This window comes from Typopeltis vanoorti, chromosome 5, assembly GCF_054136105.1.
Source record: "Typopeltis vanoorti isolate ZY-2024b chromosome 5, IOZ_Tvanoo_1.0, whole genome shotgun sequence".
Taxonomy (NCBI): Eukaryota; Metazoa; Arthropoda; class Arachnida; order Uropygi; family Thelyphonidae; genus Typopeltis; species Typopeltis vanoorti.
The window spans coordinates 143,899,186-143,925,619 of record NC_143553.1 but is presented as its reverse complement, the minus strand read 5'-3'; the positions used below and the strand labels follow the sequence as shown (position 1 = coordinate 143,925,619).

General features: G+C 38.1%; 1 protein-coding gene across 1 annotated transcript in view; it reads right to left on the bottom strand.

Annotated features, from left to right (window-relative positions):
• The window catches only part of LOC150106897 (uncharacterized), a 192,414-nt gene that overhangs the window by 31,108 nt on the left and 134,872 nt on the right, over positions 1-26,434 (bottom strand). The window contains exon 4 of the mRNA XM_090393500.1: positions 6,102-6,354. Within this exon, the coding sequence (XP_090249626.1) occupies positions 6,102-6,354 (253 nt within the window). The remainder of the gene's footprint in view (positions 1-6,101; positions 6,355-26,434) is intronic.

The following is a 26,434-nucleotide window of genomic DNA, read 5'->3' as shown; positions in this document are numbered from 1 at the left end:
GAAGTGGTCAAGGAGCATTTACAGGAGGTTATGGCTGATTGTATACCTAGGGTCCGAGTAGGGGTTAAATAGATGAATAACACCATTAAGCTTGAGCTGCAAAAAAAGAAACAACTGTGGAGGGAATTTAAAGAGAAAGGTGACTTGCAGGCACACGAACAATATAAAGTGCAGGCGAGAAGGGTAACGAGTGTGGTAAAAAAAAAAAAGCAAAAGCGGATTATGAAAGGAAACCAGCAATGCAAGCTAAAGAGAATCTGAAACAGTTGTTTCAATATGCTGCAAGCAAAAAAAAAAACTGTAGACGGCAGAATGATTTTAAGGAATGATGATGGTAAGGAGGTCACTGAATCAGTCGATATAGTGGAATTACTGGGCGAGCACTTTGCAAGAGTATATCATCCAGGCGGTGATATTGAAAAAATGAAGGAACCATTAGTTTATATGGGAATTGTGATGAATGAAGTGGAGGTGAATAGTCTATTACAAAACTTCAATCTCAATACATCTGTGGGATTGGATGGTATTCCGGCACGGGTCTTATGTGAAGTGACTAAAGAATTATCAGTGCCCTTGACCACGTTGTTTGGTCTGAGTCCCGGGTCTGGTTTAGTCCCAAAGGTGTGGAAAGAGGGGGTGAAAATAGTTCCACTGCATAAAGGAGGATCCAAGACTACTGTTGAAAATTACCAACCAATCAGCATATCAGGAGTCGTTGTCAAGGTCTTGGAGAAAGTAGTCAAGGGAAAAATACAGGATTGGATTGATTAAAATGAGATACTGTATGGGGGGACAGCATGGCTTTGTGAAGGGTAGATCATGACTCAGTAACTTGCTCAAGTTTTATAACACAGTGACAGCTGAACTGGATAAGGGTAATGGGTTTATAGTGATACTGCTGGACCTGGCTAAGGCATTTGACAGGATACCACATGGAATTCTAATCCGTAAACTACAACATATGGGAATGGATATAGAGTTGATGAGATGGATAGGTGGGTGGTTGATGGAGAGATATCAGAGAGTAGTTTATTCAGGAGTAGAGTCCAAAAGACGGCACACAGTGGTGTGCCGCAGGGTTCTGTTCTTGGACCACTGCTGTTTAATTTGTTCATTAACGATATAGGGAAGGATCTAAGAGGAACAGTTCATTTGTTCGCTGATGATGCAAAGTTAGGTAGGGCAATAGTGAATGCAGAAGATGTCAAAATTTTGCAGGATGATTTGGATAGATTGGAGTTCTGGGCTAAGGAGAATGGATGTCAATTTAATGTGACAAAATGTAAGGTTATGCATTTTGGGGTGAAAAGATTAGCAGAAGTATACCACATTGGTGGAACTGTACTCCAGGAGATTGATGAGGCCAGGGACTTGTGAGTGTTGGTGGATAGGGAGATGAAGTTTAGGGGGCACATTGCAAAAGTGACTAAATCAGCTCATCAACTCGGTTGTTGAAAAATATTTTGACGAGCAGAGACTAGCAAGTTATTGTACCTCTGTACCGAGCCTTGATAAGACCTCATTTCGACTACTGTGCCCAGATTTGGTCACCTAGGTTTCTTCTTGATGGGGAGGAGGCGGAGAGGATCCAGAGGCGAGTGACCAAGATGATAGCAGGTCTATGGAATGAACCTTATGAGAACAGGTTGAAGATTTGTGGATTGCAGAAATTAGTTGATAGGTGGAAAAGGGGAGATATGATTGAGATATTCAAATTGCTAAAGGGTTTCTATAGGATTAATTCAGAGGATATTTTTGAGATCAGGACTGGTGGTGGGAGAACCAGGGGACACCTATGGAAGCTGGGCAAGAGTGTGGTTAGCAAGGGTGTTAGAGCTGGTTCTTTACTTTTAGAGAGGTAAATGAGTGGAATGAGCTGCCAGAGTCTGTTGTGGGTGCTATGATGGTGAGTGAGTTCAAGGCAAGGTATGATGGATACTGTGAGAATGTCATATAGTTGTGTGGACATGATGTTTAGGGTCTCCCTCGATGAGTCTAAGGACTCCCTGGAGTCGCCCGTAATAATAATAATAATAATAATAAATATGCAGGAAGATTATATCAATTTCTTTTTCTATTACTTGGTTTATAGTGTGATACGATCTATTGTAGAGAATCTTACTCTGAATTCTGCATGTTCATATGGCTATGCATCATCCAAAAAACCTTGTGATCCTTTTTAATATAATGTATATAAAAATTTTGTACAGTTATGATTAGAGTTTTGTACAGTCATTAGTGCCTTAGAAACATGAAATGTTAAATACAATATTAGAGTGCTCACAAGTAATAGACCAAGTTGGAGGGAAAGTTGATAGAAGATTAATAATAATGTAAAATTAATCATGTAGTGCTGTCATAGTTGCTTAAACGCTCCTTGAGGATACATATCAGGAAATTGATGATTATATGCCACATTTTGCATTCAGGCAATAGGGTATCTCTAATATTGGTGGTCATTACCAAAACTACAGAATGATTATTTCTTAATTATGATACACATTATTTGAAGGGGTGCTTAAGGGTCAAAGCTGTATAACTGAGAGGAGACCTCCACATAGCCTTTAAAGGAATGCGGAGAACCGACCAGGGCTTCTGACCTAATGTCCAATCCTCACCTTCTCGTGGTGCACAATGTTGGGTATCTACTTTGATACTGAACGAACGAGGATGGGCTGGCAATTTGGGATTTAGCCGACCAAATTGTATTCTTATTGGTTAAACCAAAATAAAAAATGGTGGTACAACATGACAAAATTTCATGCCGGCTGGGGCGTCGCCCGGTTAAACAAGGCCCCCGTTGTTTTCGCCAGGGAACCAGGACGAACAGCGAAAAGTCAGCTACTGGAACAAATCTGAAAACAAACCCCAACTCAACATCACCAGAGTTAAAGATCGGTACTATCAACGTAAGAAGCCTGAATGGCAAAGAAATGGAGCTAGCTGAGGAATTAGATAAGTACCAGATCGACATAATAGGGGTGACTGAAACAAAAAAGACCAAAACTGGTGAGATCTTTCTGAGCAATAAATACAAAATGTTATATTCAGGCAATGACAATCAAGGAAAAGAAGGAGTAGCCATAGTATTCAACACAAAATACGAGGCTAATCTTCTTGAATGGCAGTCAGTCTCAAGTAGAGTAATCTGGGCAAATATGAGAATGGGGAACTGGACAATGAGACTTATTTGTGCCTATGGTCCCACAGAAGGTTCTACTAAGGTAGAAGTGGAGGAATTTTTTGAGTCTTTAGAAAAAGCAACTGACATAAGGAAAAAGGAAAAGTTGGTCCTTGTTGGGGATCTAAATAGTAGAGTAGGAAATGATTGTGAGATATACAAAAATATTTTGGGAAAATTTGGAGAAAAGAGCAAAGCTAATAATAATGGCAAATATCTGTTGGATTTCTGCTCAGGACATGGACTGGTTATTACTAACACCATGTTCCAACATAAAAATGTGCATAAATTCACATGGAGAGAAGAGGCTAGGAATAAGAAAAGTCTCATTGACTATGTTATTGTTAATAGTGATGTTTTCTCCCTGGTGCAGGACACCAGAGTGTACAGAGGATTTGAAATTGGAAGTGATCACTATTTAGTCTTGAGCAGGATAAAATTGAATTTCATATTGAAAAGAATAACATGTAAGAAAGTTTTAAAGCGAATAAAAGTTGAGCAGCTCTCAGATGTGAACTGTAGACTAAAATACAGAAATATTATTGAAAAGAAAATGAAAGAGTTTGAGAACAGGAATCCAACCTTGGAGATTCAGTGGCAAACTCTGAAGGAAACATTGATTGATTCTGCCAGAGAGGCATGTGGTGAGGTTGTGTGCAAGGATAAAAAAAATCAGAACTCCCTGGTGGACACAGGAAGTTAAAGAGGTAGTGAAGGAAAAGAAGAAAGCATATCAAAAGTTCCTGGCAAATAAGTCAGCTTTTACTCTTACAGAATACAGAGACAAATGTAAGAAAGCTAAACAGTGTGTAAAACTAGCTAAACAAAAGTCATGGGAGGACTTTGGCAAGAATATAGAAAATAAATATCAAGAAGGTGGCAAAATATTCTGGAGGTTGTTGAAGAAGCTTAGGAATGGAGGAAAGAATGCTGTAAAAGGAATTAGAGATGATAAAGGTGAAATGAAAACAGGAGAAAAAGATATCCTTGAAGTATGGAGTAATTACTTTGAAAAACTGCTAAATGAAACAAGCAGTGATGACAGCACAGTGATAAAAAATACTGACGAAGCATGCAGTCAGGAATACATATCCATACTTGAAGTAGAAAAAGCCATCAAAGGCTTGAAATGTGGAAAGGCAGCAGGAGTAGATGATATTCAACCAGAAATGCTGAAGTATGGTGGTATAAGAGTCTTACAGTGGCTGCACTGCATAGTTCAGAAAGCCTGGACAGAGGGACGAATTCCCGATGATTGGAGTAGAGCTCTCATAGTACCCATATATAAAAAGGGAAATAAAACTGAATGTGAGAATTACAGAGGTATTTCCCTACTGAGTGTTCCTGGCAAGATCTATGCAACTATACTTAAGAAACGGTTGAGAAGAATTGTGGAAGAAAAGCTTGGTTAAGAACAAGCTGGATTCAGACCAAATAGAGGCTGTCAGGATCAGATCTTCACTTTACGACAAATAGTCGAGAAAGCATGGGAATATAACAAAGATCTGTATTTAAGTTTTGTCGATTTGGAAAAGGCATATGACAAGGTGCCAAGAGAGAAGCTATTCAATACGCTGCAGTTACATGGTGTTAATGGGCATTATATCAAGCAATATTTAGTCTTTATTTGAGTTGTAAGTCAGCAGTTAGAATTGAAGGACGTACAGGAAGATGGTTTAATGTTAAATCTGGTGTGAGACAAGGATGTACATTATCCCCTCTGTTATTCATTATCTATATGGATCACATTATGAAGGAATGTGGTATTAAACCTGATATCAAAATTGGAGATGTTAATGTCAGCTCTTTGCTTTATGCGGATGATGTTATACTTCTAAATAAATCCGCTACAAGTCTGCAAGATTCTCTGACTAAATTGAATAGCTGTTGTAATAGATATGGTATGAAGGTCAGCAATAAAAAGACAAAGACAATGAAAATAGGCAGAATCATTGAAAATGTCAACTGTGTTGTGAATGGAGAACCTGTGGAACAAGTAAATCATTTCAGCTACTTAGGCACAATTTTTACTGAAGATGGTAAACTAAATATAGAAATAGACAACAGAATCAGCAAAGCTGGTATCGTGGGAAGTCAATTGAATAAATTCATATGGAATAAGAAAGAAATTAGTCGGAACACTAAATTAGCTGTATACAAGACTGTGTTCAAACCAATTTTAACTTATGGATCTGAGAGCTGGGTCAGAAGTAAAACACTTGACCAAAGACTAGAGACCGCAGATATGAGAGTCCTGAGAAAGATTAGAGGCATGAACAGATGGCATCAATGGCAATATCATATTAAAAATGAGGATATTAGGAAAGAACTTGACATTGTCAGCATCCAGGAATGCGTTAGCAGAGCTAATCTCAGATGGTATGGTCACTTAAATAGAATGGGAGAGGAAAGATTAGCAAAGTAAGTGTTCTCTGCCAGGTTGGCAGGAAAACGATCCAGAGGAAGACCAAGATATAGGTGGATTGATACGGTACAAAGTGCTTTAGACGATAGAAATATAAGATCTGATAATGTTGGAGTCTTGACAAGTAACAGACTGATTTGGAGGAAAATTGTAGATAGGAAGTTAGTAATGATGTAATTTTTTCATGTAGTACTGTCATATCCTGTACACCCCTTGAGGGTACATGGCAGGAATTTGATGATGATGATGATGATGATTTGAAAGTTGAAGCTATTAGATTATATATGATTTCTCTTAAATCTGAAATTCTCATGATTCTATTTCCACAACTCTTACTTCATTCTTAGCATGCATATCTTTTCTTAAATGGTATTTCAGATATAAACATTTATAGACAATCAATCATGATGTTAAAGTTGTGTTTTGTCATTATATGTATGTGAAATTTAGAAACTAATCTCAAAAAACAATCATGAATACATATAAAATACATACGAGAAACAAGAATTATAGTCATTACGCAAGCCTTCAATGGTCAGCATGCTGTTATCATGATATGCTTGATTACTCAGATCTTCAAGACTATGGTAATGGTAATGGTCCCTGTGCCAGCTGTGAGATGTTTCATGATAGAACCCAGGGGATGTGGCTTTCTGATTATTCTGGTTATCCAAGTCTGTGGAATGGTACAGCGACTGCAGATTTGACAACAAAACAGGATCGGACTTAGAATGACGAACATGGAACTCTAAATAAAAATAATAAAGCAAGATTCATATTATTTCTTTATTCACTTTATTTACTGAGGTAAAATAATATATTATTTTACCTCAAAAAAGAATTATAAGTTATAAAGATTTATTAGTTTCAACCAAGCTAATATTTATACAAAGCCAATATCTATGAAGTTTATGTATACTCAATAGTATGAGTGATCTCTCTCACTGAATCATGCAATGTCATAGAGATTGAATAGTAATAACATTAACAAAATACATTAACTTTGATTCAACAAACTACTTCCTTTAAGGCAATAGTGATCTTCTTGGTACCTGTTTTATAAAGAGAATCTTAATATGATGGAAGAAAAATATACCTACGATAAACCATGTTAAACATAAGGGGCATGTAAAGGTGGATGTCAGGAGGTTATTGAGAAGAGTGAAAGATAACAGTGTAGTGGAGAAGATTGTCAGTGTGTTGCTGAGGTATGATAATGATGAGTTGACATGGAGAGTCAAAATCATGAATGGTATACTAGCAGAGCTATATGAGGAGAAGGAATACAGTTTGTGGAAGTATGGCATGTGTTGAGGGAAAAATGGAATCATACAGGTGTTTAATGGTTGCATTAGAATGGCTCTGGAGTGGGTGCACTGGATGTTGCATCTAGCAATAGTGGAAGTGTTGTTAGATGGAAGTACAGTGCATGCAAGAGATCAGAAGTAAGAGATGAAGTGAAAGGTACTGAAGAGACAGAAGTGCTTGGCAGTGGAAACAGTAGTAGTGAGAGAAAGGGAATGTAAGAGGAACAGGAAGACATGGCATAGAGAGAGTGGATGTTGAAAGTTGCAGTGAGTGACTGTATGAAGATGGAGTTTGTTGCAATGTGGGTGGGGAAGTTGAGACTGAGCATATATATGTGGTGAGTGATGATAAAGGTGATTGGGCAAAGGCATGGCATTTGCCCAATCACCTTTATCAAAAAAGTACCTTTCTTTACCAAGAAAGGTACTGAAGAGACAGAAGTGCTTGGCAGTGGAAACAGTAGTAGTGAGAGAAAGGGAATGTAAGAGGAACAGGAAGACATGGCATAGAGAGAGTGGATGTTGAAAGTTGCAGTGAGTGACTGTATGAAGATGGAGTTTGTTGCAATGTGGGTGGGGAAGTTGAGACTGAGCATATATATGTGGTGAGTGATGATAAAGGTGATTGGGCAAAGGCATGGCATTTGTGGTGGAGGACATCACACCCAACAAGTGGCTTGGATAGAACTGGTTATACTGTGTTTGTTTACAAATGCTAAAAGTATCAGAAATAGGGGAGATGAAATGATTTCACTGACTGAGTTTATTCGCCCCAAATCATTGGAATAAGTGAAACCCGGTTGAATGAAGATGATAATCTAATGGGAATAGAAATGAAAGGATACAGTCTTTTTCACAGAGATAGAAAGTACAAGAAGGGAGGGGGGGAGTGCAGCTGATGATAGCAGGGGAATTATGTCCACATAAGGTAGACATGAAAGAGGGAAATAGTGGCAATGGTTATGAGGCAGTGTGTTGTAATGGAAATTGACAGGAAGACATTTAGTCAGATGTTGCTATAGCCCAGGGAATGTGGAGGGTGATGATGAAGAAAAGTGTAAACAACTTATATTAGTAAACAAAGGAGAACAATTATGGGTGTTTTAATTATGGTGGTATAGATTGGAATGAAGAGATGGCATTTGGGAATAAGTAAAATAATTTATTGAGTTCTTGAGAGATAAGTATCTTAGGCAGCATGTAAAGGAGGGCATGAGGATCAAGAGTTTTAGATCTGATTATTTCATCAGAGGATGTAATTGTGAGTGGGGTTTCACACTTTCTTCCAATTGATGTGAGTGATCATGATGTGATCACCTGGTTTGTGGCTAGCTATATGCAGACGTATGTGGAAGTACAAGGCTGCTTGGTAAATGACAAAGAAATACATAACAGCATCAATGTGTGAATGTATTCTTCCAAAGGTCAAAATGGCTGAATAAGGTAGGCGTAAAATGGATGAATGAGGGGATTAAGCATGAAATCTAGAAGAGGAAGGCACTTTGGAGGCAGCAGAAGATGAATAATGGTAATAATCAGTTACATGAAGAGTATAAAGAACAAGCCAGGTGAGTGTATTAGTAAGGAAAACAAAAGTGCAGTAAGCAGAAATTGGCAAATCAAGCAAAAAAACCTGGAGGGTTTTTTTTTTTTTTTTTTTTTTTTTTTAGATATGTGGAAAGCAGAAGGAAGAATGATCATGGTAAGATGAAAATGGAGAGTGGTAACTGCTGCAGAAGACATTGTTGCGGTATTCAGTGATCAATTTACAAGGGTATTTCATTCTAATCAGGGTGGAATCATGAGGAATTTAAGTGTAGAGGACATAGAAGAGAATAGCTTGATTGTCAGTGAGCAGGAGGTATTTGAGGAAATAATCTTGATGTCAATAAGGCGATAGCATTTGATGACATATTACCACACATCTTAAGGGAATGTTCCAGGGAATTGGTAGTAGCATTGGTTCCAAGGGAGTGGAAAGAAAGTAAAATTGTTCCACTGCATAAAGATGATGATAAAGTTCAAATTATAGGCCAACCTGTATATCTGGAGTTGTGGTGAAGGTACTAGAGATTGGTGAGAAGTAGGATACAGAAACGGGTTGAAAAGAGCAGTATTCCTGTGGTTATCAGCATGGGTTTGTTAAAGGGACATCATGTTTTTTACTAACTTATGTACTATAACAAGGTGACCAATACCTTCGACAGGGGAAATGCATATAGAGAGGTGTACTTGAATTTTGAAAAGCTTTTGATAGACTACCACACAACAAGTTGTTAAATAAATTGAAACAGATGGGATTGGATAACTGACCTCTGAGTTAAATCAGTGACTAACTGTTAGATAGGTATCAAAGTTGTATATGGGGGTGCAGTATCCTGAAAGAGGAAGGTCTCTAGTGGCATACTGCGGGGTCAGTTTTGGGACCATTGTTGTTCAATCTGTATGTTAACGATATTGAGACGAATTTAACTAGTGATTTACAGCTGTTTGCAGATGATACAAAATCGGGGAGAGCAATGCAGATGTTGTGAACCTGCAAAGAATACATTTGGTGGGTAAACTTTAAAGGAAGTAGAGGAGTGAGAGATCTAGGAGTGGTGATGGAGGACAAGGACCTGAAATTCAGGGCTACATTGACAAGTTGTGAAGATGTCATATCAGTATAATGGCAATGATGCAGAGGAACTGACATGCAGAAATAAAGAGGTTATGATGCTGTATAAGGCATTGATCAGGCCTCATATGGATTATTGCACAAAGATTTGGTCACCAGATTTTCATGGTGATGAGGATATGTTAAAAAGGGTCCAGAGAAGATTCAGAAAGGTGGTCATTGGTCTCTGGAATGTGGAGTAGAAGGACAGATTGAGAGAATGTAACTTGCAAAGCCTTGTGAATATAGGAGGAGGATGGGGAGGGATATGATTGAGACATAAGTTAGTCAGCAGTTGCTATCAAGTTGACATGGAAGAGAATTTTCATAGAACAGAAGAGGAATGCAGAAAAAGAGGCCATTGCTAGAAACTGTATAAGGAGGGTGTGAGCAGAGGAGTGAGGAGCAAGTTCTTTGCATGGAGAGAGTGGGTGGTGAGTAGAAAGCATTGCCTGAGTGTGTTGAGAATGTAGATGCATTGAATCAGTTTAAGACACGGTTGGATGAGCATTGTGAGCACCTCCCATGATGAGTCTCTGATTCCATGGAGGTCAGATGTTAATAATAACACTAAATCTATTTTGTTCAAGTATCACTAATATTAGCATTGGGCCATGAACTGTGTGCAGTGCATGCAAAACCATAGTCCTAGAAAGTTTTTCTGCTTGGGTATAGAGTATATTATTATTATTATTATTAGACACCTTCAGGGAGTCCAAGTACTCATCGAGGGAGGGCACCTGCTCTACAACTCTGTCTCCACCAACTAACTGCAACTACATCAACCACCACTAGTATTTTCACAGACAATCAAACATCCATGCCCACAGTGGGATTCGAACCTGCAGACTTTTGGCTGGAGAGCAGATACGCTAACCACTCGGTCAACCAGGCCAGCAAGCTTGTTTGGTTATAGCCAACAAGCAATTACATTCTCATTTTATTCCTCTATCCAAGTGTAAGCAAACAAAGTTCATGGTGAACTATCTTCATTACTAACCTACTTGCATGTAGAGGCTGTTGACTTCGCATCAGTTGTCTCAGTATCCCATAATGCAAACTAGTTTTGACTTTTATTGACATCTCATTAGGTCCCACTGATGAGACCTCAATAAACATCAAAACCAGTCCAAATAGTGAGTGACCTTTCCCATAATATTTTTGCATTATGGAATACAGAGGCGATGTGAAGTCAACAGCTTCTAATATAGAAGTAGACTAGTCGTGAGCACAAACTTTGTTTACTTATTCTTGGATAAAGGATTAAAACAAGAATATACAATAATTTCTTGTCAGGTATAATAAAACCATAGTCCATACCTCAAGTTGGTGATCCCATGGTTACAACTGACAGGAGTTGTAACCATGGGATTTTGTGTACTACTAGTAATATATGCACTACATATTTGGAAAGTGATCTGAAGGTAGGGCAGATTATTGCATTTAATGAAATGGCATGTAAACCACAACAGAAATTGAAAGTTTAGTGTTAATAACTAAACTGAGTTATTAAAACCAATTTTTAACTTCTGACTGTGATTACATCGCCACTTCATTAAATAGCAGTCATGTGATGAATATGCTATGACAGATTTATTATAGTCTCTTATAAATTTTTAAAAGAATTTAAAATATATCTGCATCCCTAAACACCTTCATTTGTATGAAAAGACTAAATATGATTATTTTCAGTTGGAGCATGGATATTTGTGAAGTTAATAGATATTTGAAAAATTAATTTAAAAAAAAAAAAGGAAAAAATCCTTAGCCCATCCATGATACTGCAGGTTTACAGCCTTTCATGGATGAGTCACATAAAATATATACATTATTAACACTAATAATGATTAATGCATAATAACTGAGTCATCCATGTTTAGGTATTAAACAACTGACTATGTAGCAGAGAAAACCAATGAGAATTTTTTGAGCTCTTGAGACAATTTATTCAAGCAGCATGTGAAAGAAGCTCAAGGTCAAATAGTATTAAATTTGGTCATAGCATCAGATAGGGATCTCAGTGCATGGGAAACATGGTATATTTAACAATGAAATATGTGAACTGGATGAATACAATGTGGAGCATCATGGTTTAATTGATAAAATAAAAAAAAAAAGGGTTGGCTGAGTTAGATGTGAGGCACAATTATGTAATTTAAAAAAAATTATAAAATTAATTGCAATTATTTCCCAAAGTTAGAGATGCAAATGTTTTGCCATTAACTAATGAGCGATTATGTTGATCTGTATAGCAACTAAATATGAATATTCCAATCAGGATAGGTTACATACCAAACAAAAGAGCTGGAAATTATGACAAAGTAAGTTGAATACTATGTATCATAAGACTGAACAAGTTATTATATGGGAGGGATATTATTATTATGGGCAACTTCAAGGAGTCAATAGATTCATCGAGGGAGGCCCTAATATCATGTCAAGAACAACTATTTGACATTGACACAGTATCTATCATACCTTGCCTTGAACTCATTCAAAGTCATGGCACCCACAACAGACTCTGGCAGCTTATTCCACTTATTCACCACTCTCCAAGTAAAAAACCTAGCTCTAACCCTTGCCCAGCTTCCATGTATGTCCCCTAGTCCTCTCACCACCAGTCCTATTCTCAAAAATATATTCTGAGTTAATCTTATAGAAACCCTTCAGTAATTTGAATGTCTCAATCATATCACCCCTTTTCTGCTTATCAACCAATTTCTGCAACCCACAAATCTACAACCTGTTCTCATAAGGTTCATTCCATAGACCTGCTATCATTTTGGTCACTCGTCTCTGGATCCTCTCCACCACCTTCCCATCAAGAAGAAACCCTGGCACCCATATCTGGGCACAGTAGTCTAGATGGGTTTTTATCAAGGCTCAATACAGAGGAACAATAACCTGTTTGTCTCTGCCTGTTAAAGTATTTTTCAGCAACCAAGTCATTTGATGAGCTGATTTAGCCACTTTTGCGATGTGCCCCCTAAACTTCAATTCACTGGCCTCAATCTCCTGGAGTACAGTTCCACCAATGTGATATACTGCTGTTAATCTTTTCACCCCAAAATGCATAACCTTACACTTTGCCATATTAAACTGACATACATTCTCCTTAGCCCAGTCTTCCAAACTATCCAAATCATCCTGCAAAATTTTGACATCCTATGTACTAACTATTGCTCTACCCAACTTTGCATCATCAGCAAAAATAACACTTACTCTCAGATCCTTTCCTATATTGTTAATGAACAAATTGAACAATAGTGGTCCAAGAACAGAACTCTTGCAGCACACCACTAGTCACAGGCCATCTTTTGGACTCTACTCCTGAATAAACCACTCTCTGATATCTCTCCATCAACCACCCTCCTATCCATCTCACCAACCCTATATCCATCCCCATATGCTGCAGTTTACTGATTAGAATTCCATGTGGTATCCTGTCAAAGGCCTTAGAAAGGTCCAGTAGAATCACTGTAAACCCATTACCCTTATCCAGTTCAGCCGTCACTGTGTTATAAAACACGAGCAAGTTACTCAGGCATGATCTACCTTTCACAAAACCATGCTGTTCCCCATACAGTATCCCATTTTCATCTATCCAATCCTGTATTTTCCTCTTGACTATTTCCTCCAAGACCTTGACAATGATTCCTGATATGCTGATCGGTCGGTTTGTATAACAGCAGTCTTGGAACCTCCTTTATGCAGTGGAATTATTTTCCCCTCTTTCCATCCCCTCGGAACTAACCCAGGCCCGAGACTCAAATTAAACAAAATGGTCAAGGGCACTGACAGTTCTTTAGCCGCTTCACGTATGACACGAGCTGGTATATCATCCAATCCCACAGATGTATTGAGATTGAGGTTTTGTAATAGACTATTCACCTCCACTTCATTCACCACAATTCCCATATAAGCTATTGGTTCATTCATTTCTGCAATGTCACCACCTGGATGATATACTCTTGCAAAGTGCTCGCTCAGTAATTCCACTATATCAACTGATTCAGTTACCTCCCTACCATCGGCATTCTTTAAAATCATTCTGCCGTATACATTTTTTCTTTTACTTGCAACATATCAAAAAAACTGTTTGGGATTCTCTTTAGCCTGCATGGCTAATGTTCTTTCATAATCTGCTTTTGCTTTTCTTACCATTCTCATTGCCCTTCTGGCCTGCGCTTTATACCGTTCATGTGCCTGCCGGTCACCTTTCTCCTTAAATTCCCACCACAGCTGTTTCTTTTTTTTTGCAGCTCAAGCTTAATGGTGTTATTCATCCATTTAACCACTACTTGATTTATTATTCGGACTCTAGGTATACAGTTAGCCATTGCCTCCTGCAAACACTTCTTAACTGCCTCCCATGCACTATCAACATCCAGCCCTTGCAATTTTACATGCCATGGCACTGAACCAATCAAACTCCTAAGCTTGTCATACTTACCAGCCCGATAATTCTACATGTACCCTGTCTTAATTGTAAATTCCACACCTTTAGCCACCTCCCAAGTCAAGACCTTATGATCACTCTCACCAATTGGTGGCAACGTGGTCATATTCATTACAGCCAAATTCTCAGATGTAATTACTAGGTCAAGCATCTCCGACCCCTAGTGTTTCCCATTACATGCTGTCGCAGATAGTGATCCCTTAATAACTGCATAAAATCCAATTCCTTCCTCCCATGTGTTCTCTCCTCCTTCCAATCAATGTTACCATAGTTGAAATCTCCCATAATAATGACCCTCCTCCTCCCACTCATTTCTTCTACTTGCTTATGCATACTATCTCCACAATCTATTCCATCACCTGGTCTATAGCAGCACCCAACTGTATATTTTGTTCTGCTAGTATCAGTCTCACACCAAATAGCCTCAAATGTGCTCTTTTCTCTATCTTGCAATTCATCTTCTATTCTCCTTGGCTGGAGCTCATCAGCTATCATCAACAATACTCCTCCCCCCCATTTTATTCTCCCTGTCACTCCTGAACACACCATACCCCTCACATTCAATCCCATTAGCTATATCTCCTGTCAGCCATGTTTCACTAATGCCAATAACCTGTGGCCTGGAAGTGCCAACCAAGGCCGAAAATTTTTCCTTCTTATTCCTAATACTTCTGGCATTAGTATACATGGATTGCAGAAGCCCATTTGTCCCATCCCTATTTTGATGCCTTATACTGACTATCCCATTCTGATTTGTTGTCCTTCATACTCACTCGGGCATATTACACACATTCATACACTCTACTGTCTCCCTAAAGTCTGCATATCTACTTCTCCCCCCCCCCCGCCTTAGTAACTCTAGTTTCCCTGATTCTGCACATCCACTTCCACTTCATTCAACAACACCTTTTCAAGTCTCCATACACCAAATTGATTCAAATGTAAACCATCCATCTTATATAAATCCTTTCGCCCATCGAACTCACTCCACAAATTCCACACCACTCCTCCTGCATAATCCGCGCATAAAGTCATTAGCAATTTTGGCCGTCCTATAAGCTTCACTGTCATACCATGGCAACAGACTCACCATCCTCTCTCTCTCACACTCTTCTCTTTTGCTACCTCAAGTAATTCCTTCAAATCCTCTCTCATAGCCATTTTGTCTCCTTTCAAATCATTCGTTCTTCCTGCTACTATAGTTTGCCCACCGATTAGAGGTCCCTCGACACTTCTGCGCATGTCAGAAAAAGGAGAATCCATTCTGATAATAGGATAATCAGTCTGTCTTCTGGGATGAGTTTGTTTATTATTACAGGTCGGAAAATTTAGCTTTTCTTTTACGAACATTGCTGTTTTTAAAGTGTAACTATTTTGCTTCTATAACTGTTGGAAAAATGTACGTAGAGTGTTAACAAAATTAAAAAAGGTATAGCATAAAACAGAAATGTAACTAAGTTTATTTTTAAGAAAGTTTTCTATAAAATAAAAATAATTATACAGAAAAACAGAAATTATTTCAAATGAACTTAGATATTCTAAACTTACAGTTGAGAGAACTGAGACACTTTAATGTCCTAAACTGATTAATTATTTATGACTTGTTGCGACTCTTTTAACAAACCCATGCAAAAAAAATGTTGGAAAAAATATCACTGTCAAATTCTTTTAATCTTCAGAGTCATCTGAATCGGTGTCTCGCCATCACGTTCACTTAAACTGATCACTAAAGGTTCGCATAATTCTTCGATAATTCTGTCTCTGTCCCAATATATATTTTCCAATGAGGTGACATGAGAGCAATATTTTCCCAAGTTTTGAACTGTAATACTTTCAATCGCCTGTTCTGAAAGCTTAAAAAGTTTCGCATGTCAATATCTCCAGTTATGTTGCAATGGGAATGAAACTTTTCACTTCTGCCCAAACATACTCAATACCATTAATATCGCAATGATATGGTGGCAGCCTCAAAGCTAGAAATCCATGCTCTTTGAGCATCGTGTCGAATTTAAATAGTTTAGTTGTGGGCGAGTTTCTTTTGACCAAATTAAGCAATTCAATTTTTCGCATATCTGGGGAATGAGAAATGTTATTTGCAGAGAGCCAATCCATAAGAACTTGCTTCTTATTAGACCAATTTGGAACTTTGTTTAATAATAGAGCGATATGAAGCATTATCAATTATAACAACAGCATTTTTAGGAAGGTTTGGAATCAGTTTTTCTTCTGCCCACTTTTCAAAGATCATAGAATTCATTTGCCCATGGTAATCTCCAATAGTTGAATTGCCGTTGAAAGTTGATTTTTCACTTGGTCAGACTATAATAAATTTAGTTTAATCCTTTATCCAAGTGTGTGCAAACAAAGTTTGTGCCTGAAAGTATCTTCAGGACTGGGGTAAAGTGGTACAACACAGGGCAACTCCTTGCAAAGGTGGAGCAAGCTACCAACACTCCTGTCTCAGTATCTCCCATCTGCAAGGAAATGTGTTTTGCATTATGGGAGATACTGAGACAGGAGTGTTGGTAGCTTGCTCCACCTTTGCAAGGAGTTGCCCTGTGTTGTACCACTTTACTCCAGTCCTGAAGATACTTTCAGGCACAAACTTTGTTTGCACACACACTTGAATAAAGGATTAAACTAAATTTATTATAGTTGAATTGGCTTTGTATAGTAAGTTTGAATTTGGTAAAAAAACCATTTCTCCACCTGCACACAAAATGATTATGCGCACGAGGCATTTCTGGTTTGCAGCACTCCACATTCTTCTTCAGACTGCCAACATTTTCCATAAGTTAAATTACTATCAATTCAAGTTTCATCTACATACACAATCAGTCTTTTCTCCTCCCTGAAACATCTTATTGTTCTCAAATACTACGTTCTAGATAAAACAATGTCACTTCGCTTATTTTCCTTAAAGTTTCTCTTTTCCAAAGAAAATTAATTTTTTCTTTAAGCACAGGAATCAATTTCGGAACAGTTGGCACTCTTTTCTCAACCACGTAAAATTCGTGAATAGTTCTTCTTATAACGTCTACATTAAAATCATTCAAAGCTACGGTTTCGATGATTTTCTTTCTCTGGTGCTTTTTTTTAGGAGATTTAGATTTTGGCTTACCTTCACCTTTTGATTCCCTATGAATTCTTTTAACAGTCGACCCTGATACGCCCGCAATTGCACTTGTACGTTTTATGACATGAGAAAGGGGAACAAGAAGACGGCCTTCTGACGATTCTTTTTCACAGAATGTCAGCACATTATTCAATATTCTTTTGCAAGAGCTACTGAAACGTTTAACAACAGAACTTGTTGACTGTACTAGATCCATCATATAAATTAATAATAAAAAAATAATGCAAAAAAGCGACAACAAAAATCAAGCTAGTACTAGTACAGCGACAAACAAGAAAGCACGTGCTTTCACATGATGGCGACCAATTCTCACATCCTTCATTTCTTTCTCCCCTTCAGCATGAATAGACTATTCTTGGCAAAATGCCAAGAAGGGATCTACAAATGGTGGGCTAACTATACTATCAATTCTTTCACCCTCTGCTTTTGCATTCTAATCGACTTGCTTACATCCTTAATGTTCGCACCAGGTTGGTATGATTTTGTCAAACTCTCATCTATCACACCTCTTATTAAAGAATCTAATTTAGCATATCCCATGCATATCAGCAGTGCACGGGAAGCACTGAAAAGATGCTTAAATGTTACAGAATCTCAATGTGTCCTACAATTTTGAAGAACAAATAGGGTGGGAGTGCAATGGATTTACAACCTTATTAATCAAGAGATTCATAAGAAGATGATGATGTGAAGGAATATCATGGGAATAATGATGAGTTATGAAATACATCAAGTGCAAGTTATCAAAGTTGAGTACTGTAAAGCTAAGTCAAAGTATGTAAAGAAATTGGCCAAAGGACTAAAAAAGCAACTGAAAAGAATTTTACAGTTATGTCGCAAGTAATAGAAAAAAATGAATGTGGAAAAATAATTATACTGAATGAAGACAGTATCTCTGTGTCAGAAGCAGTTGGTATTGTTCAAATAAATGCTCACTTCACTAAGAGCTATCAACCTGGAGAATAATTACATATTAAAAAAAAAAAAAAAAAATCAGCTAACGCCTTTTTATTCCCGTATACGGGGAGGAGGCGAGGCCATTTAGCCCTATCTAACTTTTGGAGACTGAGTGGGCAGTTCAATCTCCACTGGTACCAATCAGAGATAGATGGCCCAAGGCTATCATTAATTAAGCGGTACTCAGTGAAGAGAGACGGCTCAAATGTGCTGCCATCTTGTGGTCCCTAACCCTAACACAATATATTTAATGTTTGAAATAATGTGGGTTCTACGGTCGATTTTCTTGAGTTTACAGGACGAAAAACTCGAGTTTCCGGGAGGAAAAACTTGCTTGCCCGTGCCAGAGATCGACTAACTCGGGAACCGGTCGAAAAAAGGCTTAGAAAAATTTCCTCTAGTCGCCGACTAGACTCGAAACCAAGTCTTCCTTCGTGCAGCCAAGCGCTGTGGTTGGCAAATGCCACATCCACTGAGCTACCCATTGGAAACAAATATTTGTGCTACTACCACACTGGATGAAGAAATGGAGATGCATGAGAATCAGGTTCTAGAGCTGATGCATAACCTGGATAAGAATTCAGCAACAGAGACAGATGGGATATCCACCATAGAATATTCAGCCAAACGAGTTCACCCTTGGGATGTTTGTGTAATTTGATTCTCATCTCAGGAGAGATCCCATAGGAACTGAAAGAATATATGATAATCCTAATACTGCTTTATAAATAGCGGTTTCACAAATGTAAGGGAAATTAAAATTTATTAAATACTCCTATATATTTTGCTCAATCTAACATAAGCATCATTCAGGAAGAAAGCAGAACAGAATAAAATATGAATGCAAAAATCAGTCATATAGAATGTGCATATTTCCACGTGTCGCAGCTGAGCAAGTAAGAAGAAATACTATTAAAATTACAGGGAAACAGACACAATTATGTAATTTAAAAAATTATAAATAATTAATTGCAATTACTTCCCAAAACTTTAGTAGAGATAAGAATACAGTCTGTTCAGTTAAGATTAGGGCAGTGACTTCACACGATTCACGAAATAGACAAATTTAAATCTACTGTAGCACAATATCTTTGATTCCAGTGAATCTCTGTCTAGTTTCAATGGCGTGCCCTTCTGATTCTGGAAATCTTATATAATCCTGATATTCTTGGATTCTGATCTTCACAAAATGGCCAGTCTGTTCCAAAGTAGCAAACCTGACAGGAACAGGGTATTTGACCAGGTAACGACAGAAGTGATGATTTATCCTTAATAGGTGGTATGAAAGAAAGAAAACTTTTCGGCTGGTTTGCAGGTGGTATTGCAGATTATATTTGTGGAGAATCCTTGCTATTTGTTCAGAAGTCTCTTTAGGGTATGGAGATCCTTTTAACATCAGATAGATAATTATCATCCTTCAACTAGACTGCAAATTATTTTCTGTATAATGGTTTTGTTATATCCATTAAGTGATACCCATTTGATTCCAGTGAATGGAATCAAATGGGTATCACTTAATATGCAGGACAATTTTTGTGAAAATGAAATTGTCCTGCTCAAAACAGAACTGATGGGCAATTAAATGAAAGATGCCAAGAAATTATATTCTTGGTTTCATCCAAGTGTAAGCAAACAAAGTTTGCATGAAAAGTAACTATAACATTACTTGCATTTAGAAGCTAATGACTTCATCACATCAATTGCCTTGGTATTCCATAATGCAAAGCATATATCCTTACAGATGAGTATAATGTTATGCATTATGGAAAGGGCCATTACCTAAATGGTTTCAACCGTTACTGAGGTCTCATCAGTGGGAGCCAGACCAAAAAAGCGATACCGAGGTTGAAGTAATGCAGAAGTCATATTTCCGTATACAAGTAGTCAAAAGGCTACTTGTATACGGAAGTAATTACTAAAATACTCTGGATGTTGAAAGATTTTTTTCACTTGGTTATATTATATACTTGGTTATATATATATTTATAATCAAGTATATATTTCATTAGCGCCTATTTTCATATGAGCGCCTCCGTAGCGCAATTGGAAGAATGAGTACATTGCGCCCTTCGATTGGAATAGGCCTAAGTTCGATTCTCGTCGCGACGGGAGGAATCTTTATCTGGTCGATTTCAATCGATGGTGAGTTAGCCGATCTCATACGGAGGTTGCAGGGTTTTTTCTCCCGGAAACTCGGGTTTTTCATCCCGCATACATATAAATCGGCCCTTCAGAACACACGCAATTTACAGACAAAAATTACTAGTTGTGGTGGTGTTGGAGGTGGGCGGTAGATGGCGTTGATTCGTAGTAGAGGTAAGGTGTAGAGACAGTTGAAGATGTCCTCCCGCGATGAGTCTTCGGACTCCTTGGAGGTATCAGGAATAATAATAATAATATAAGAAACAAAGATATGTAGCATTTTCACTTGAATATACAAACGGTGATGATCACGGTTTGTATAATATACAAACCGTGATGACCAAAGAAGATTTTATATGCATAGTAACTATAAAAATCGGAAAATGAAATCTGGATTTAATGATGATCTGGAGAATTCGTCACAGTTTCTACAATTTAAATAATTTATCAAATTATTTCGTGTTTGCTTACATGAGTGCGCAACATATGATTACTAGCGATTATCAGGGTCGACGCCAGGGATAGGCAAGTAGGTATTCGCCCAAGGCGCATTTTTTACAAAGAGAAATGTAACTGAAAAAAAAAAAAAAAAGCGCTGATTTTTGTTTCTCGAATAAGAAGACTGCTAATAATGAATATGTCATGAGCACAAAAACAAAAGTCTTATTGGTTTTGCTTTATAAAAAACAAATATGTGCATGAAATGCTATTATACCAAAAATTAGTAATAAGTAGTAATCAAAATTAGTAATAGCAATGACATGCTTGGAGTTAATATACAAAATCAGAAACTTAATAAAACATATAACTTTATCTGTGGAATTATGCTTTGTAAATACGAGTCCCTAAAATGTAATTATTACGCTGCCGATTAGAAATACTTCCTATTTTATACTGTTTAATATAAGCACGACAGACTATCATTAAGTAATGTTGAGAAATGCCAAGTAAGATTAATTGTTTTATTAACTATATTAGAATAGCATATTAACTAAACGAGGAAAAAATTCTTCACGTTACTGACAATGTACTGTTATTACCTCGAGACATGGAGGCTATAGTTCAGAGGAAATCGATCACCCAAGGGAGATGACGCTGGGAGTTCCCGTCCGCTGCCAAATTCAGCTGACAGACGGTTATTCCTATGTTACAGTCACCTTGAAGATGTGAAAAAAATAAAAACCTGACGTTACTTCCCGGATTCGAATGAAAGAAGTGATTTCACATATTTCATCAGAATCATACGTCTCATCAGTATAGAATAATCCATAAGTCAAAAAGACTGTTTGCTTTCAAACCACCGTAGAATGACGCACAGCGAAGGTAAAGCAACTAGGCTATGACGTTCGTTCTAGCTGAGACAAAACCCAACTAGCGACAGTACTAAATCGGAAGCACGCGGTGGTGCGTTCTTGTCGCTGACGTCATGTATTTGGCACCGCAAGCACCGAGTTCTGAGGTCAACGGCATACACATACAAATAGTAAAGCAAGGGATACGTATTATAACAGCTGACAATGTTTTTGTACTGAATTTTTCACAGAATATGTCCAATCGAGTTGGTTCAACAGGTTTCATCCCCTCTAGTACAAATAGAGTATACAGCACAGTGTAAACAAAGTCACTGTCCAGGAAGCACTAATTTCTAGTCAGATTTTAGCATTACAAAAGTGGAACGGTCAATGGCTACCTACCCAATCACGGCGAACTAATAATGTGATGTTTTTGTTTACTAAATGGGTTTAGAGTTAAATATGCACACAAAAGTGCAACAGCCCTAAACTATTGCACAGAGAGTCGTACAACAGCTATTTGTTTACCAGCTGATATAAAGATATTCGGTTACTACCACGCAAAATGTACTGATCAATACGATGACAATTAAAAATTGTAACGGGCACCACGACAACATAGCCAATTATGTTATACTGGTTGCTATTAATTATAACAGTTTGTGAAGTTCTATCGACCGTTCACTATGTGGTAGCAGATATTACTCATCTGAAGTCAGACTTGTTTCTGGCAGGTCGCCAAGAAAGGAATGAACACGTGATAGATAAACAATAACAGACGATTCTACATCTAATACTTTCTATAACAACAAGAGTTCATGTCATGCTACCGGATCGACTATTCAACAGTGGCCAATTCTCCATGCTTGCTGCGCAAGCTCATTAATTGAGAAAGAAGTAATGTTTATTTGTTAATAAATGCATGCATTTATAAGCATTCCATTTAGGCGAGTGAGAAGTATGGCCAAGTCAATTCGATTCCGATTTGAAGGTAGTGATCGGAGAATCGATTTGTCAGTTTTGGAACTGTGGTGCATTTATTACACTATGTGTCTTGAAGAATATGCAATTTTTGAATCAATGCTCTTACCAAATCAGTTCAGAGTCCTGCAGCAGTGCCGGTAAGACTACAACTGCACTGTTAGCGGTTTTTTTTTTTTTTTTTTTTAATATCAACTTTAGATACTTCACATTGATAGTCATGGAAAAACAGCTAAATGAGAAAATATTTCAGGAGGTATATAGAGATTTTACTAGGCGAACTACTTAACAATTGGCCGGCTAAAGTGAAACTTTACGACACGTTTCCCCCGGAAAGTATCACAGACGTTGTCGCAGAAGATCAGTCAGAATGGGTGCCTTCTACTCCTTCAGACTTCGTAGAAGTGCGTGCACGCAAAAAGCGAAGAACAACAGAAGAACCGCACAATGACAACGAAATGGAACAGGATTCTCAGAGTTCGGACGCCGCTATTTCTCCTAAAGAAAAGGTGCCTCCGATCATCCTTAGAGAAAAGCAGAAATGGGCAGCTTTAAGATCCACAATGTCCAATCTGCACATTGGCTTCATTAAGGCCAAAAACATGGATGAAGGCATAAAGATCCAGCCAGCAACAGTGACAGAATATAGAAGGTTGACCAAAGAACTGGACGATAGAGGCATCCAGTATCATACCTTTGCGCTCAGCTCAGAAAAAAACTTAAAAGTAGTCCTTCGCGGTATTTGTGAAGACATTGACACAGTAGACATAGCTGCTGACCTTAATTCTCAGGATCTGCCTCCAGTCAAGGTCAGCAGAATGTACAAAGCAGACAGGACTCCTATGCCATTAGTCCTAGTAGAGATTCATAAAATTTACAAGAATATTACAACCTAAAAACAGTCTGTGGACTCATCGTCACACCAGAACCACTCCGGAAAAGATCATCTTCTGGGCATTGCCACAGGTGCCAGAAGTTTGGCCATGCCCAGAATCTATGTAGAGCAGAATATAGATGTTTGAAAAGTGAGGACAGCCACCCAACAAATACCTGCACAAAGCCGAGGACCTTCTCAGCCAAATGTGCCAACTGCGGTGGCCCTCATCCTGCGAACTACAAAGGATGTACTCAGCACCCAAAGAACAGACGGATGGAGGCAGTCAATCAGCCCTCCCCTACAGTATAAGAACTGCAGAAGCTTAGGCATCAAAACCGGAGACTCAGTGGCCACAGTCGAAAACCTCCAAAAATAGAGACACCCAAAAGCAAACAAGAAGTTATGCCCATGTGACCTGTACAAATAGACCAATTCCAGAACAAAATCAACCAACAGCACCTAAAAACCTAACAGCTGTTATTACGGCCTCACTAGCAAACATGCTACAAGATTTCAGCCTGTCAAACCCTACTGCAACCTCCACTAAAAGATTTCTTCGTGAAACTCAGGTCATCCTCACAGCTCTCTCATAAATGAACAGTAATAAACTCATTCTAGCATCATTTCAGATAGTTACTTGGAACGCAAATGGCCTCAAAAAAAATTCTGGAACTCCGAAATTTCACATATAGGTATCAACCAGATGATATATTAATCAGTGAAACTCATGGTGTGATTGGCAATAAACGTGTTAACACGTTCATTGCCAATCACGCGATATCGCGCGGTCTCACCGAACGGTCGATCACGCGTTATCGCGTGGACATCGTTAACTAAATGAAAAAAAAATAAAAAAATTTGGCCACCACACGAAATTCCAATTTTCAGCTTGGCAATGAACGTGTTAAGACCCTCAGACAATCCTACAATAAGGGGCTATCACCTATACCGAAATGACAGACTACTCTACAGAGGCGGCGGCACTGCCATCTTCATTAAAATCTACATTAAGCACCACTCTGTGAGCAATCCTTCGACCACTAACCTTGAGATCACAGGCGTGGAAGTAGTTACCAGATCCACTGGCAAACTGAAAATCTGCTCAGCTTACAACCTCCCCAAAAATCTCTACTTCACTCTGACCTAAATGCCATTTTATGCGTCAGAGAGCCCACCATTAGCTGGGAATCTGAATTCCAAGCACCCCGCGTGGAATTGCACAACCACCAACAAGCGTGGTTGCATCCTTTCCAATTACTTAGGATCAAGCAACGCTGTTGTGGCAGGCCCCACCGAACCAACTCATCTCAGTACGTTTGACACTGCTGACATCCTGGATATAACTATCCTGCAGGATATCAAACTTCAATACAGCATCATATCTATGGATGAACTATCATCCGATCACAATCCAATTCTACTACAGCTGGGAAATCAAGAATAACTGTGTCCTCCTTCTCACTCCTACATTGCATGGGAAAGACTGTCAACAGAACTCAAGGATTATATTGAACCTGTTCCTCACATACGCACAAAAGAAGTAGAAACTGCAGTTGCAAATCTCACACAACAAATTAATTCTGCTATAAAGGTAGCTACTCCTACAAATCTGCCCGCAACCCAGATCGTTTGCCTGAAAACATCATGAACTTAATCAGAGACAAAAACAGAGCTAGGAAAAGATTCCGTAACATGCGTGCACCAAGATAAAACAGCTCTAAACAGGATAAATGGGGCAGTAAGAGATGCACTTAAAACTCATAGAAACCAAGTTTGGGATAAAAAGTTATCCTGTATCTCACTTATTGATCACTCTATCTGGGGGTTACTGAGAAACATCGGAAATAAAAACAGTTCCCTACCCCCATAATTTCAAACCAGGGCTTAGTTTACACAGATGTAGATAAGGCAGACGCCATACTAAAGAATCTAGAGGAGCAGTGCAAACCATCTTATAACAACTTAGATTTCAATCACTTGTTAGATTTCAATCCACAGACAGGTCAGACACGCTTTAAATCTCCCAGATACCAGCGCTGACCATATTGCATCCACATCACCTGTTGAATAATTAATAATATTTAATAATATTATTAATATTTACAAGAAACAAATGCACTGCGATCTAACGCTGTTATTCGTTATTGATACGGATATGAAATTATTTGCGCTTGTCATTGCTATTGATACGGATATGAAACTTTTATTATTGGTGTTTGTTCGTGGTGAGGATGAAATATTTTTAATATGTAAATTTATTTATTAATAAATTCGTTACTGATTAGATTTTTTTTTTTTTTTTTTTTTTTTTTTTGTATATGCAGCATCCCCATTTAAATTCGCCGGCCGCCATTGCAGTAGACGCAAGCGGGTTGCAAAATAAACGACTGATGATGACAGTTTAGCCAATAAGGGGAAAAGAAGATTCAACAAAAGTCGTTAGGGCCGTACTCACTTTTCCAGAGGAGCTAGAGTCACCGGGATCCCTTCTCTCATTGTCTGGGCCCTTAGAATGACCCTAATTTTTCGGGATCCCAGCTAGAGCCTCGTGCGCTTATGCATAAGTACGGCCCCGAAGGTGATAGAAATAATTTCCCTACTTTCGTATCAAAATAGTAAGTATAATACTGTATTTGTTACGTAAGCATGCTTTACAAAATTCTGTTCCCCTATCTGGTGTCAAAGAAATAATGCACATAATTAGGTGTATATAAAACCATAATTGCAGTCTCAGATATCGATGATATATATATATAGCAGAAGCGCGACTGGAGCACAGAACAAAAGGTGGATGGATGCTCGGCCTAATTACATATAAGATTACCCTCCCCTTTAAACTGTACCTTGTCTTTTCAAGTTTCGTGTGATAAATAAGCTAATTAAAGGATGGGACTAATTACATTATGTCAACGAAATGGTTCAAGGAGGTCATCTATGGGAATTTTTCAAGGAAATGACCTGAGATAGGTCTCAAATAACAGTTAATGAATAAAGTGACAAAGATGTAACCAATGGACAGAA